The following is a 15,689-nucleotide window of genomic DNA, read 5'->3' on the forward strand; positions in this document are numbered from 1 at the left end:
CCTATTATGCTAGGGTGGCTAGAAGAAAATGACAAATAGATGGCTAAAAGTATATAAACTCGTTAACATTTTTATCTTTAGTAGGGTGGCTAATGTGCGCGATGCGCGTACCATAACTTGCAATATTTGGGAAGCTCTTTCAGTTTAGACTTATATCACAACTTTAGTTGTTAGTAGCATTAATTAGGAAAAATATGTAAACAATTGTTTTAGGGCTATAAATGCACTATTCTTAAGAGGTTTTTAAAAAATAGTTAATTAATATTAATGAGGACAATTAAGTAAATAAACATTTTATATGGTATAATTGTTCAAACACTATATATAAGAGTTATCTCATACGTTTTTAAAAGGTAGGATAATCATATAATAGACGGTGTTGATAACATTAAGGCTTTCATAACAAAAACATGTACGAAGTAGGAGTACGCAAAGACGGTGGTGGATAGAAGAAAATGACAAATAGATCTCTAAGAGCCATGCGTATAGTCATAGATCATACGAGCAGCAAATTAAAGAGGTAGATAGAAAGTTGAATTGCATGCCCACATTTTATAAAGGCTGAAAGAGACATGAAATGTTGTCCGATCTATTAATTAAGTTCATATTTTCATTTAATTTAATTTCCCTAATTATAATTGTTTAAAATATTATTGAAAGAAACATTAGTTAGTGGTAATGTGGTACGGTGTTTAGCTTACGGAGTAACAATACTAACAAATCCAATTTTGCCGAGTCAGGATTTCAGGACGTGGGATGCACATGTTTAGCTTAATTTAATTGTTTCTTAATTTGTTTAATAGTACATTATTTTGTATGTTGTTACATTTGTCTAATTTATGTTGTGTTGCCTAAAGAATATTCCTATATAATACAAAGACAGAGTATGGACTATGCACTAATCATGTTTTCTAGAATCTACAAATATATCAAAAGGGAATAAAATCTGCCCCGAATACCTTAGTAATCAAATATGTTCCCGTAGTCTCATAGTACACATTAATAGTATGTTTAGCTCGGCCGCTTATCGCATACACTATATGAGAATATCTTTGATTTTTAATTGTGATTTTGAAATATAATAATGTACTTTGTACAATTTTTTGATAAGACTCACAAAATGACATATTATCAATATAAAATTGCAAATTTTCATTTGAGGTTTTATCTAATTTCATAAAGTATTGGGTGAAGCTTGTTTTGTCAGTCGAGAAGGTAACATCGTCATCTTCTTGTGATGAAGACCAAGTTTTCATCGATGACGAGTTCGTGGTGGTTACGGCGAAGGAGAGGAGCGAGGTCATCCATGGTGGAAGAGAGAGAAAGTTTAATTGCTTAACATTCTCGGATTTTTCGAAAAATGCCCAAAAAATCGAATTAGGGCTTTCTTATGTGATGTATAATTGTTGAAATTGATTGTCCCATATGATTGTATGTTGAATTGTGAGCATTTTAATAACATATGCATGTATTTTGGTTGAGAAATGAGCAAGTTATGTTATACCCATGACCTTTAGTACGAGATCTTCAATGGAGGTTCCGTCATTGTTATACATATCATCAAATAAATTATACATATCTTCAAACAAGTTACACATATCCTCCATCAAATAATTTATATCTGGTTGGATGATATTTCTACTGACTGGATGATATCATGGTTGGATGATATCCTCTATTGGTTATATGATATCATTTATATTGTGTTTATGATATCCTTTATTGGTTGGGTGATATCTTCTATTGGCTATATGATATCATCCACCCAATAGAGGATATCATCCAGGCAGTAGAAAAATCATCCAGCCAATAAAGAATATCATATAACTAATAAAGGATATCATCCAGTTAGTAGTGGATATCATCCAGCTAATAGAGGATATCATCAAGCCAATATAAGATATCATCCCGCCAATTGAGGATATCAAAAATCCGCATTTCGTCAGTCCGAACTGACTCAATACCTTCTCATCTAATTTATAACAATTATCTTCCATCCATTATAATCATTTTAGCTAGTACTCTAATAGTTCTTCAAAGTGTTAACATACTATTAATTTAGGGCTACCCTAACCTAAATAATTGGCACAACAATACAATGTAGCAAATCAAACATTAGAAATTATTATTAACATTCTTAAAGTTTTAGCTTAAATAAGTTTGATTGCCGTGTCCAACCATTTAATCAAACTAATCAATTATTGTCAAGAATTTTTGACACAATTAATTAAACATATCATCGAGTTAATTTCAAAAAATTTCAGCATATTTATTGATAAGTTACATGAATACGAATTCAACGGGACACGACACAATACATTTAGAAGCTCGAAACACAATTAACTCTCAATTTGAATTTTGAACTCCACAACCTCGCTCCCCTTGTGCGATTAAAATAAAGAAGGCCCTCAATTATAAATAAGTGCTTCTAAGACATAGAAATATCATTTCCAAATTACAAATTTATTTAGAAGTTTTTTATTTTTAATTTTTATATTAACATTATTATTATTGAAATTCTTGATTTTGTCAACCAATGTTCATGATTATAATTGGGATCTAGAAGAGATTATTCTTCCGATTGCAAGTAGACTAGCATTTATGATTCAAGTTTCTAAAAAATATGATAATAATGAAAAGTACATGAATGGAGAGAGATTGTTATGGATGAGGAGAAAAGTGTTCAATGAAAGGAGAAACAATTGTACCTTAGAAAAACAGAATTATCCATAAAATTCAAATTTATAGGACTTCATTGAATTGTTTCATAATCAAATTTTATGGAAAGGTTATTTGATTAGCAATGGTTAAAGTACCTTACGCATTTTTTACTTACCATTTATCAAGAGGGAATTTAAGGAAGCGACTTCCTTCACTTTATTTGTGAATGAAGGAGGCATATATATTCACTTTCCCATTTCACCAAATATATGTCAACCAAAATTATCTTATCTTACACAGGTGATGACAATCAATCTCACGATTTCTTGAAATTGGGAGGAAAACTCTAATTATCTGAGCAATACATTACTCTCATCTTAGAATTTTTAAAAAGTTTCATTTCTCCTGTTATATGTCAATGAAACAATCATACAGTGTATAAAAGTAGCTAGTAATATAATTTGTATTTTTATCATATCTTTTTTTTTTTGACGGGATCGTATCTTGTTGGAGGAGAGGTAAGATCATTAATTCTACTTAGGGGTGAGAAAAAATTTCGGGTACCCGGAATTGGAACCGGTTTAGAACCGGTGGATTCGAAATTGGAATTGGACCCGATGGTTCTAATTCCGGGTAATAATTTAAGGACCCAGTCAACCGGTTCCAATTCCAATTCTCAATTTTTTGGAACCGAAACCGGTTGGGTACCCGGTTACCCAACACATATTCTAAATACATTTAAAAACAAAAATATGTTGAATAATGAGTAAAAAAAAATATATTAATGTTTAACAAAAATAAAATAGCTTAATGCATATAAAAATACAAGTATTAAACGTTAAAAGTGAAAATAAACCAAAAAATATTATGATTTTGTATTATATTTTAATTCTTATGTATATAAGTGGGTACTCGGAATCGGAACCGTTACCCGGTGAAACCAATTCCAATTCCTAAATTTTAGGACCCGGTTGTACCGGTTTCAATTTCGATTTCAAATTTCAGGACCCAGTCCCAACTAATTTCGAGTCCGGATCCTAAAATTTTGACCGAACACCCGATTTGCTCACCCCTAACTTCTACTCCCTCTTTCTTAAATGAAAAAGAGTGTTACAACTTACATACATATCAAAGTTAACCGTCAAATTCATATAGCAATATCTAATAACCTATCAAAATAATTAAAACTACTAAAGACGTAACACTGAGGATTAATTACTTAAAAGGAGGTTGTCAAAACCATATTATAAAGCATTAGCTGGAACAGCTACTGTAACAACTGCCAAGTGCAAATTGTAAGATTATGACTTTTATTTATTTTATTTTTTAAATTGTTATGGAAGAGATTACGGCTTTCACGATGAGTCAATAATGATGCAAATGCTTTTACATTACGTCTTTAAATCCGAATACAATAACTCTCTGAAAATCTTACCAAAACACTCTTGGACAACGTGGCGGGTCTTAGACCAATTTATAATTTATAAAGCGGCCATAGTAACATAGTTCAAACTTTATATAATTACATTATTACATACCTTTTGATTCTTAAAACATTATTCCACGACTTTTTATGATTAGTACGTATTTTAGACAACACATTTTTGTAAAGAAGACTAGAGGTGTTAAATGTTAATTCGAGTCCCTTGGTAGTTGGTACAAATGAGTAATTTGTCTAGAGGTAAAGATGAATAGATGACATCTTATAGCTATAAAGTTATGGGATTAATCCCTATTAGAAGCAATTAGGTGGTGGTTACCGACTGGGTGAGGATTCTCTTATCACCTCCATCTTCAAGAAGCCTGTCCTTGTTCGCTAATGTTCGGGTTGGCTCTAGTCATCAAGTTTTGTTAGAAATGATTATGGGGAATGAAGAATTAGGGACGTGTTTACAATGTTTTTAAAGCAATTTTAACCCCCACTATGATTGCTATGCTTTCAGGATTTTTCCTAAATTCGAGATCAATTAAAATAATGTAATTGGTCTCCCTAAGAAAATACTTTAAGAACAATAGAATAGATAAAGAAGAAGATAAAGTGAAAAAAGAAGTAAGTTATACTTTGGAGCAATTAACTATATATAATGAACACCATTTAATCCAAGAGTCACCATTTTCAAAATATAATTAATTAAGATGAACTGGCTTTTAATAAAAAGTCACTATTCTCATAATCAATTTAACCATTGGAAAGTAACCACTTGCATTCGCCCGATCGAGCCAAGCCCGCCCGATTGGGTAAAAAACGGACAAAAATTTTAATTAGGCTAGCGCTCGACCAGGGAAAGCCCGCCCGATCGAGCCATCTACACTTCCGAAAATAAGCTTGCTCTCGCGCCCGATCGGGCTAACTTAGCCCTATCGGGCAAGCAATTATTATTTTCTAAATTTTTGCTCGCGCCTGACCGGCCTGTGTTCATGTACCATGACTCACTAAAACAGACACCGGGAGTGACACGTGTCACATCCTGGTGCTGTTTTTTACCTCCAAAACTCTCAATCCCTTTTTAACTTTTATTTTTGGTTAATATTTGATTCTATAATAATAGCATTCCAAATCTTTTATATTGTCTTTATGACAAATATATATTCCTTTTATTTGGTGTTCATAATTATTCTATATACATTTACCTAAATAATTATTTCAACTCCTTTTTAGTTATCTTTTAAATGGAGTATTATTAAATTTTGCCAAAAAAGTAATAATATATTGATTCTTATAGATGTCATAGAAATTACTTTAAAACATCACTTAAATTTATTTATTTTCAAATATCTCAGCTAGCTAATATTTTATTTCAATTTCAATTTAATATAACTATATATTTAATTTAGTTACAATTTTGTTTCTGAAATTTTACTACTATACATACATATTATCACAAATTAAGGATTTATAGAGTATAGTATTGGCGTATAGCTATAAAATAAAAGTTGTGTTTGACAAATGATTTTTTAGATAAAAGGGGATATAGGTATTGTAATTTTGTGTATGTTTGCACTTTTGCTAATAGTTTTGTGGAGATTTTAGTTTGTTGTTTGATTGATTTTTGATGTTTATTAAAAATGCATTTATTAATAAGTATAAACTAATAAGTTCCGACAGAAAAAATTTCGGGTTAGGGCAGCCTAAAAAAAAAATTCATTTTTAGGTAATTTTTTTGCTTTGCCTATTAATATAGAATATGACATTATAAGCCTTAAGCTAGTAAACTTATAAATTATAGAATAAATTAACTTATAGACTAGTTCCAAATTAAACTTTTCTATTTAACCAATATGGGATCAGATTTTCTTCCCAACATCAAGTTAAATAGAATAGAGTAAGTTAACATCCTCTATTCAACCAATGTGAGACTTTCTTCCTAATAACAATTAAATAGAATTGAACAACCTAACTTCTTCCATTCTACCAATGTGGGATTTTCATCATTCACATTAAGCTATATAGAATAAACTATATAACTAACTTCTATTCTACTAATGTGGGACTAATTTCCTATCATTCACAACACTTATTTCCATCCCAACATTAAGCTATATATAATAAACTATATAACCAACTTCTATTCTACTAATGTGAGACTAATTTCCCATCATACACAACACCTATTATGAAGAGTAATCTAACAAATTTGAATCCAGTCATAGAGTCATACTCCTACGAGTCTCAACGAAGATCCTCCTTTTCGATAGATCTTACCAATTATTTGGACCATTTCTCTAATAACAGCCGCACGGCACCATAATTCATCTTCCACCAACACACCATATATATACACAACATTAAACAGAATAAAACACTCGCCTAATTAAACTCAGCCGTTTAACAACTTTTCTCTCTCCTCCCCGCGTATATCTCAACATACCCCTCCCATACCCAATTATCAAACACCATCAATATTATATTTTATTTATTTTATTTTTCCTTCCTTTCAAATTCACTTCTCTTCTTCCTTACATTAACCGGCAACCACCGGTTACCGGCGAAAGTTTATGCCGGGAACCGTTGACCCGTACTTCCTTGCTTACATGTAACCGTCAACATCCCCTTCATTAATTAACCGGTAATCTCCACTTTACATTTCCTAAAATTTAATAATATTTTATTACATAATTCACATATTAATGGAGAACGAGAAAGAAAATAATCATGGGATCTACCTTCACGGTGATCTCGACCTCCACATTATTGAAGCGCGTTGTCTTCCCAACATGGACCTCTTCTCCGAGAACTTTCGTCGGGTGTTTTCCTCGTGTCGCGCTCCTTTCTTTAGGAGGAGGAAAGTATCATCCGAGGGGAAAAACCACGATCCCAATCATAAACTTCATTTAAAGAATAATAAGATCATCACGAGCGACCCGTACGTAACGGTTAATATAGGAGGGGCAACGGTGGCACGTACCCGTGTGATATCGAACTCGCAAGCCCCGAAATGGGAGGAGCATTTTAGTATCCCCTTAGCTCATGCTGTGTCTGATATTGAGTTTAAGATCAAGGATAATGATGTCCTTGGGGCTGACATGATCGGGACCGCTACCGTCCCGGCTTCGCTGATTATTTCAGGTGAGTTGATCGACGACTGGTTCCCCATTCTTAGAGACAACGGCAAACCTCCTAAGCCTAAAGCAGCGGTTCATCTGCGTCTCAGGTTTTTATCTGTTTTTGTTATATTTTTCTGTAGTTTATGTTAGCACAATTTTAATCATAAAATTATTTAATATTTTATAATAAAATAATTTTAAACTTTTTGATTTTTTAAAAAGTATTTATGAATTTGAATATGACATGACTATATATTTCAATACATAGAAATTACAAGTATTGTTAGAGAGGTGTATGAATTGAGTAAAAGACCAAATAATGGAAGTATTTTCATTTGAAAGAAAATTCTATATTCGGTAAATGATCATAATGTAGAAGATGATGATGTTGATAGAGAGTTATTTGGTTGGTTGAATTTCGAACGTTCCTTCCTGGCTTCCATATATTCTATAGACTTATTTTTTTTCAGCAAAGAAATTCCGGATTTTGGGATCTAAGAAGGTGGATAGAAACTTGGAAGTCGTCCTCTTTGGGTTTTGTTTATAGTTTTTTCTAGAACACAAAATCTCTTATGGACCCGACCAGACTTGGGTTCATATTTGCATGAGTTATGTTTAATTTGTATGTTGTGGAAAAAACCATAGTTAGATTCTTAGAGTTGCCCTTCCTATCTATAATTAATTAGGCCCTGTTCTCTTCACTTTAAAAAAATAATATTAAGTAAAAATAATTTCAGTTCAGTAAAAATAAGTTCAGTTCAGTAAAATTCAGTTTTCTTAAAGAAGAATTATAATAGAAAATCAGTAAAAATAATTTCAGTTTAGCAAAAATAATTTTATTTCAGTAAAATTAATTTAAGTTCAGTAAAAATAATTTAAGTTCAACAAATATAATTTTGTTTCAGTAAAAATAATTTCAATTCAGCAAAAATAAGGTGAGGCCTTACTCCATAATTATTACTTCGTAGTATATTAAAAGGAGAATCTATGAATGAGTACACAATAAGATTACAATAAGAATGTTTTAAACATGGGTAAAATTGATTGCTTTATAAATTGGGTAAGTAATATGGGTAAAAAAAAAAAAAAAAAAAAAAAAAAAAAAAAAAAAAAAAGATGTATTACTCCAGAGAATATATTCTATTAAAGGAAAAAAAAACTCCACTGTTGCGGTTATATGAGTGACATGATAACAATACTTTTGGAAAGAAAAGAAAGTATGATGATCAGTTGCTCTACATGGCTGGACTTTAAAGATTCCTTCTAATTTTGGAGTTTTGGAAAGATAAATTAATTACAAACAGTTTCAACCTAGACTTGCTCATTTGATTCTATGAAAAAAATGTCCACAGATTCATTCCTTGTGATGCCAACCAGAGCAATGCAGATGGAGAACATAGGGTAGAACGGAGCTACTTCCCTGCGCGACCAGGGGGAAGGGTGACATTGTACCAAGACGCTCATGTACTGGAGAACGAGTTGCCAAGGATTGAGCTAGAACAAGGGGTGGAGTATCAACATGGGAGGTGTTGGGAGGATATATGCCATGCTATATTGGAGGCACATCACTTGGTGTACATTGTAGGGTGGTCAGTTTACCATAAGGTTAAGCTGGTGCGTGAGCCTTCTAGACCGTTGCCTAATGGAGGGGACTTGAGTCTAGGGGACCTATTGAAGTATAAGTCCCAGGAAGGGGTCAGAGTGTTGTTGCTTGTTTGGGATGATAAGACTTCCCATAGTAAATTCTTCATCAACACGGTATGTACCTTATTATGAGCTTGATATGCTTAAGGTTTTGTTTTGACCAATTGAATTTTCATATGATTATTTTCCTTATTTATGTTGCAGCAAGGTGTAATGCAAACTCATGATGAAGAAACAAAGAAGTTTTTCAAGCATTCCTCTGTCATTTGCACTCTGTCACCGCGTTATGCCAGCAGTAAGCTTAGCATTATCAAGCAGCAGGCATGCTTTTGTTGTATATTGTTTATTCTTCTTTAAAAGTTTTCTGCATCTGGTTCTTGCTTCTGTGTTTACTCATTTCTGGGACATTTATTAAGAGAGAATTTCGCTGCACAAGAAATGACCATAATTTAACTTTTGCTTAGCATGGAGTATACTCATCTCTAATATGGAGAAGTGCTTATGATAATAAAAACAAGATAATATTATTAGATTTCCAGTCATAAACCATAACTGTTTTAGGAAACGTATATAATGTTCCTGCCATTCTGGAAAAGCACATACCATTAAAGATTAGTCTATTTGACCAATTCATATAAACCCTTTTTTTTTATCTATGTAGCTCAACTTCTATTCTCTTCTTATGGAATTTAAAACTAATATATGCTGTTTAATGATCTTTAATCTTCAAACCTAGACCCAAAACCAAACAGGGTCTTGATAAGTATGCTTTGAGTCAGTTACCAGTTTGCCACTTTTAATTAAAATTATGTTATTTATGTTGATGATTTCAGCAAGTTCCTCTGTTTCAAATCTATCTAATATTACTTGAAATTGAGATGAGAAATTTATAAATGCTTTGTTTTCTTTTCTAAAGCTCTTTTTTTCCCTTAAAGTATTGGTTGTAAACTTGTAATTGTTGCTGATGATGATGTTTTTACCTCAGGTTGTTGGTACACTGTATACACACCATCAGAAATGTGTCATTGTGGATTCGCAAGCACCAGGGAATAACAGGAAGATAACAGCTTTTTTGGGAGGTTTAGACCTTTGTGATGGTCGGTATGATACCCCGGGGCATCGTCTCTTTCGTGACCTTGACACTGTTTTCAATGATGATTACCACAATCCTACATTTGAAGTGAGTTTCTGTCAAACAAACAAACAAAGGCTTGTTTCCTTTGGAGCAATAACAAATCAGGGTTAAATCTAAATATTTGTTTACATTTTTTGACAGGGAACAAAGGGTCCTAGAGAACCATGGCATGATCTTCACTGCAAAATCGAAGGGCCAGCAGCATATGATGTGCTTACCAACTTTGAGCAGCGATGGAGAAAAGCCACAAAATCATCTCTTAGACGGAAAATCAAAAGCATGTCTCACTGGCATGATGATGCCTTACTGAAAATAAAGCGTATATCTTGGATACTTAGCCCTGTTAATTGTGCATCCCCAAACGACCCATCACTTTGGGCTTGTGAAGAGAATGATCCAGAGGGTTGGCAAGTTCAGGTAGCTAATATTTGTAGTGTAGGAGTTTCTAATAACTCTATCCTAGCTGATTTCTTGCTGTGCTAGTAATTAAGTCAAATATGAATATTGTCAGGCATGATTATTCGATATTTAGCCAATTCTTTTCAAGAAAAATACAACCGGGAATATTTAGAAGAATAGATGTAGTACCTAGATGTGCTACTATTCTACTAATTTTAACTTCTTATCTAAAACTGTGTTGATGCAGGTTTTTCGGTCTATAGATTCAGGTTCTGTACAAGGATTTCCAAAGGATGTTCAGGAGGCTGAGTCTCAGGTTCATTGACAAGATGTTTTGCTTTTGCTCTAACCGTACTGTTAGGTATGTATTTTCGATAATGAAGCCTTTGGACTCAATTTACCTGTTTTCATTGCAGAACCTGGTTTGTGCCAAGAATTTGGTGATAGATAAGAGCATCCAAACAGCTTACATTGAAGCAATCAGATCTGCTCAACATTTCATTTATATAGAAAACCAGTATTTTCTTGGATCATCATATGCATGGCCAAATTACAAAAACGCTGGTATGAAAATTTCAGTTTCCTTTCTTATAATCTTGCTATTGAAGTTGTTTAGAAAATGTGAATGTTCCTGTTGGATTCGATAGCTAGTGTGCTTAATGATAATGTACTGGCAGGTGCTGATCATTTGATACCTATGGAGTTGGCACTGAAGATTGTTAGCAAAATCCGAGCCAAAGAGAGATTTGCTGTTTATGTTGTCATCCCTATGTGGCCTGAGGGTGTACCCACCTCTGCTTCCGTGCAAGAAATTCTTTTCTGGCAGGTAACATATCAAACCGGTCGTGGTTCAAGATAGTTATGGACTGATTCATTACAGCCTAACATGTGCATTTCGACAGGGTGAAACCATGCAAATGATGTACAGCATAATAGCACAGGAGATTAAAGCAATGAACCTCGAGGATGCACACCCACAAGACTACTTAAATTTTTATTGTCTAGGAAATCGCGAACCAGCCCTGGTCTTAGGAGATAGTCCACTGTCATCCAAAAATGGTGAAGGGGTAACACTCTTAAGCTCTTTGATTCAAATCTACAAGTTATATTTTCTGTTATTTAACCGATATTATAATACTTGTTTACTGACTGTTAAGGGTCCATGATGTTGAAATTTTATTTGCGTGACAAAAAGTTCTTAGGCTTTGTGCAATTTTACTCAGGTTCTACCTTCACAAAAGTACCGAAGATTCATGATATATGTCCATGCCAAGGGAATGATAGTTGATGATGAATATGTGATTTTGGGGTCAGCCAATATTAACCAGCGATCAATGGCTGGTTCAAGAGATACCGAGATAGCTATGGGTGCTTATCAACCGCATCACACCTGGGGTAGAAAGAAGAGACATCCACTTGGCCAGGTTAGTATAATCACACCTAGTCCATTTTTTTGGATTTGGGAGATGAGAGATCAGAGACGACATTATTCATTATGATAAAACAACCAATACCTTTGTATGTTGAAAGTGTTTCAATCTTGCAGGTCTACGGGTATAGAATGTCATTATGGGCAGAGCATCTAGGAGGGCTAGACGATCTCTTTAAGGAAGCCGAAAATTTGGAGTGTGTCAGATCTGTAAACAACATAGCTGATGAAAATTGGAAGAAATTTGTAGCGGAAGATTATTCTCCATTGCAAGGGCACCTCCTTAGATATCCTCTAGATGTGGATAAGAATGGAAAGGTTCAGTCATTACATGGACACGAATATTTCCCTGATGTTGGCGGTAAGGTGCTAGGAGCTGCTAACTCCCTTCCAGATGCACTCACTACTTAAAAGTTGAAACATTTTTTGTTGCTTGATCATGCTGCTTAAACGCGCTTCTTCTACATATAATACCTGTGTATAAACTACAGACTGACCTTATACAACATAACTAACACATGACAGAGGAATAGGAAATGGGGGCAGTTTTTTTGCTTTTCGTTCCCTTCTTTTTTTTTTTTTCCCAAGTGGTTGTTTGGGTGATGGTTGAACTTGTGAAGATGAGAAGATTACTTAAATTTTAATACTTCGTGTTTGGTTCGTATTTGTCAAGGATGCAGTAAGAAAGATGTATACTGTATAGAAGAGAGTGTATAAATTGAGGTTGCACTCTCATTTCTACTTAGTAATTGTGTGCCAGAAAAATTGTCACTTGCTCCTGCAGTCCGCAGATATTGGATTAAGTTCTGTTTCTGGAAAAATTCCGCAGAACTCATACAAGAAAATATTTTTGGTGGCAATCCAATAATCAAAATCACTTAATTTGATTTTTTTTTTTTTTTTTTTTTCACAATGCAATATGGACAATCGATTTAATAACCGAATACACATAATAAATCTACAATAATAAGTGGACATTGAACGAAAAAAAAAAAAAAAATTTGATCGTAGCAACAATATCCATCCGAGATTAATTTGTAGCCACAATTTTTGTTGTTGCTAAGTGCTGCAATAGCTCATTTTACCACACTAATAATATACTCTTTAAGTCTTATTATTATTTTATTGAGATAGGAATGTATATTGTAATATGATATTATGAGAATAATATCATATGAGATATTATTGTGAAAAGATATATGATATATATTGTGAATAGACTTAGGAAGTTAAGATAATAAGGAATATTAGGGTTAGTTATTCCTATTGTCTATATTGTAATGTGGTCGAATATTATGAATGAGAAAAATACAATGGAAATATAGAGAGAACTATTTTCCCCAATATTTAACATGGTATCATCCGCGACATCATCTTCCTCAGGTACTGTTTACCCTATAACACATTTTGTTGATTCTCACCGTTTTTCTGTGAAACATAGAAAATATATTGCTGCCGTTACAGGAGGAAATGAACCCAAAAGTTTCAAGGAGGCTATGAAACATGAGGGTTGGAGGAAAGCAATGGCGGATGAGATCCAGGCTCTAGAAGAGCAGGGTACTTGGGTGCTAGAGAAACTACCACCGGGTAAAAAGGCACTCGGGTGCAAGTGGGTTTACAAGGAAAAATACAATGGAAATACAGAGAGAACTATTTTCCCCAATATTTAACATGGTATCAAGAGCCTAGGGAGATCCTGGGATGAAAACACGAGAGTTCGTGTAGGAGAATGAGAGAACCTTAAACACGAGAGTTCGTGTGAGAGGAGAGAATGAAAAAACCCTTAATCATGAGAGTTCGTGTGAGAGGAGAGGATGAAAAACACAAGAGTTCGTGTGAGAGAATGAGAAAAACCTTAAACACGCGAGAACGTGTTAGAGGAGAAGAAAAAATATGACGGGTTCGAAAAGATAGACGTTCTCGTTAGAGTGATTGATGGGTTCGAAAAGAATGGCGTTCTCATCAAGTGAGAGAATAAAATAACCTTAAACACGAGAATTCGTGTAAGATGAGTGATCAAATGCACGCATAATTCATTATTTGCGTCCAATATAGTGAAATTGTGAGAGTTCACAATTTTTTTTTTAACTATACGTTATTTTCATAATTAGCGTATAATATTGTGATTGTGTGAGAATTATTGTGAGAGTTCACAAATTATAATTTTTTTTTTTTTTTACCGAGAGATTTGATAAATTCGATGGCGAGGAATTTCGTAACGTGATGAAGTTCAAAAGGATTAGAAGGCAGATGATTACATATTGCGGCTTGATGATGACAGATGCAGATTTTATTTTATTGTCCAAGTCGGACGTTCGAGATCTACACCTCTGACTTGAGGGAGGGTATTGAGATAGGAATGTATATTGTAATATGATATTATGAGAATAATATCATATGAGATATTATTGTGAAAAGATATATGATATATATTGTGAATAGACTTAGGAAGTTAAGATAATAAGGAATATTAGGGTTAGTTATTCCTATTGTCTATATTGTAATGTGGTCGAATATTATGAATGAGAAAAATACAATGGAAATATAGAGAGAACTATTTTCCCCAATATTTAACATATTTGCTTTACAACAATTATCACTTCAATGACACCCAATAAATTTATATAAATCTAACTCTAAGTTACTTTTAGAAGGATTTTTGTCAAATTTACACATAAATAATATGCAGGCAGCATTGCTTAACGTCACAAATTTATTGTACGATTTAACTTATTTTCGTTGCAAATCATTAGCCTCAAATTGCAAAATGTAAAATTATTAGCTCATACAACTAACTACACAAGATATAAAACAATATTTAAAAGGAAGAAAAAAGGATTACACAAAAGTGCTAATTGTACCAATTAACAAGATTTTGTCTTTTTAAATATAATAATAGCTCTACAACAAACTCAAATGAATAAAAACCAATTTATTCAAATATTAGTTAATTAACGGTAACTTTTCCCACCATACCAGCACCCTGGTGAGGGGAGCAGTAAAACTTGTAAGTCCCTTTCTCAGTGAGGGTAACTTTGTAGGTCTCACCAGGTGCATTCAACAAATCCTCCTCGGACATCGATATCTTTCCGGCATCAACACCGGAAGGGATCTCGTCTTCGTCGAAGATGACGTTGTGTGGGAATCCGGCATTGTTCTTGAACACGATCTCCTCGCCGGAGGCAACGGTGAAGTCACCGGGGACGAAAGCCAGTGACCCGTCATCGCCTCCGAGCAAGACGTCAAGGGCCATGGCGTTTCCGGCGAGGACTCCGGCGGCGGCGGCGGCGACCACGGCGGCGCCGACGTTCTTCAGGGATGCCTTGACTGACATTCTTGGGACGGCGGTGGTGCTGGGGATGACTTTGGCGGTTGATGCCTTGGCGGGAACCGTGGCCTTGAGGCCGGTAAAAGATGGGACGGCGACGGCGGCAGAGGAAGTGACTGTGGCCATTGTAAGAGGAGTTTAGAGGGGGTTTTAGGTGTAAAGTGAAAATGCCAATTGCCAAAGAGTGAAGAGAGTGAGGGTGGGATTTAATAAGAGGTGATAAAATGGAGGATATGGTGGTATGCTTTAATTGGTTTGTGTGGTTTGAATTGGAGGGAATTTTAGTGGCTTTGGATAAATGGATTTTGTGATTTGTGGGCCAATTAGGGGTGCTATCTGCTTTTTGATTGGTTCTTGTTAGATTATATCTGATGTTGTGGAATTACTGGAATTTGGGAGGGTAAGTTAAAAAGTAGACAAATGTTCTATTTAAAAAAATAAAATTTAAAAATATGTCAAGTACTCATTCATTGTCTAAGCAAATTAATCCTTAAATTTATCAGAAATAAAAAGTTAACTACATCCTAAACAATAACTATTCTCTATTT

The 15,689-nt window shown here is 33.9% G+C and overlaps 1 protein-coding gene and 1 pseudogene across 2 annotated transcripts; one reads left to right on the forward strand and one right to left on the reverse strand.

The window, feature by feature from the left end:
* Positions 1-6,492: 6,492 nt before the first annotated feature.
* Positions 6,493-12,657, forward strand: LOC145590968 (phospholipase D delta-like; annotated as a pseudogene). Its single transcript, XR_014102219.1, has 11 exons — positions 6,493-7,313; positions 8,559-8,964; positions 9,055-9,216; positions 9,836-10,030; positions 10,127-10,402; positions 10,632-10,700; positions 10,801-10,948; positions 11,062-11,210; positions 11,287-11,451; positions 11,608-11,808; positions 11,931-12,657. The product of XR_014102219.1 is annotated as a phospholipase D delta-like (transcript).
* A 1,952-nt stretch (positions 12,658-14,609) lies between these two features.
* Positions 14,610-15,350, reverse strand: LOC145592463 (plastocyanin, chloroplastic-like). Its single transcript, XM_081648916.1, has one exon. The coding sequence runs from the start codon at positions 15,265-15,267 to the stop codon at positions 14,761-14,763; it is 507 nt and encodes a 168-aa protein (XP_081505042.1). The 5' UTR covers positions 15,268-15,350; the 3' UTR covers positions 14,610-14,760.
* Positions 15,351-15,689: the final 339 nt, after the last annotated feature.

The sequence above is a fragment of the Chenopodium album genome, chromosome 18 (genome assembly GCF_948465745.1).
Source record: "Chenopodium album chromosome 18, dcCheAlbu1.1, whole genome shotgun sequence".
NCBI classification, from domain to species: domain Eukaryota; kingdom Viridiplantae; phylum Streptophyta; class Magnoliopsida; order Caryophyllales; family Amaranthaceae; genus Chenopodium; species Chenopodium album.

Coding starts and splice junctions, on each gene's coding strand:
- LOC145592463 (XM_081648916.1), bottom strand. CDS start 15,267: ATGGCCACAGTCACTTCCTCTGCCGCCGTCGCCGTCCCATCTTTTACC.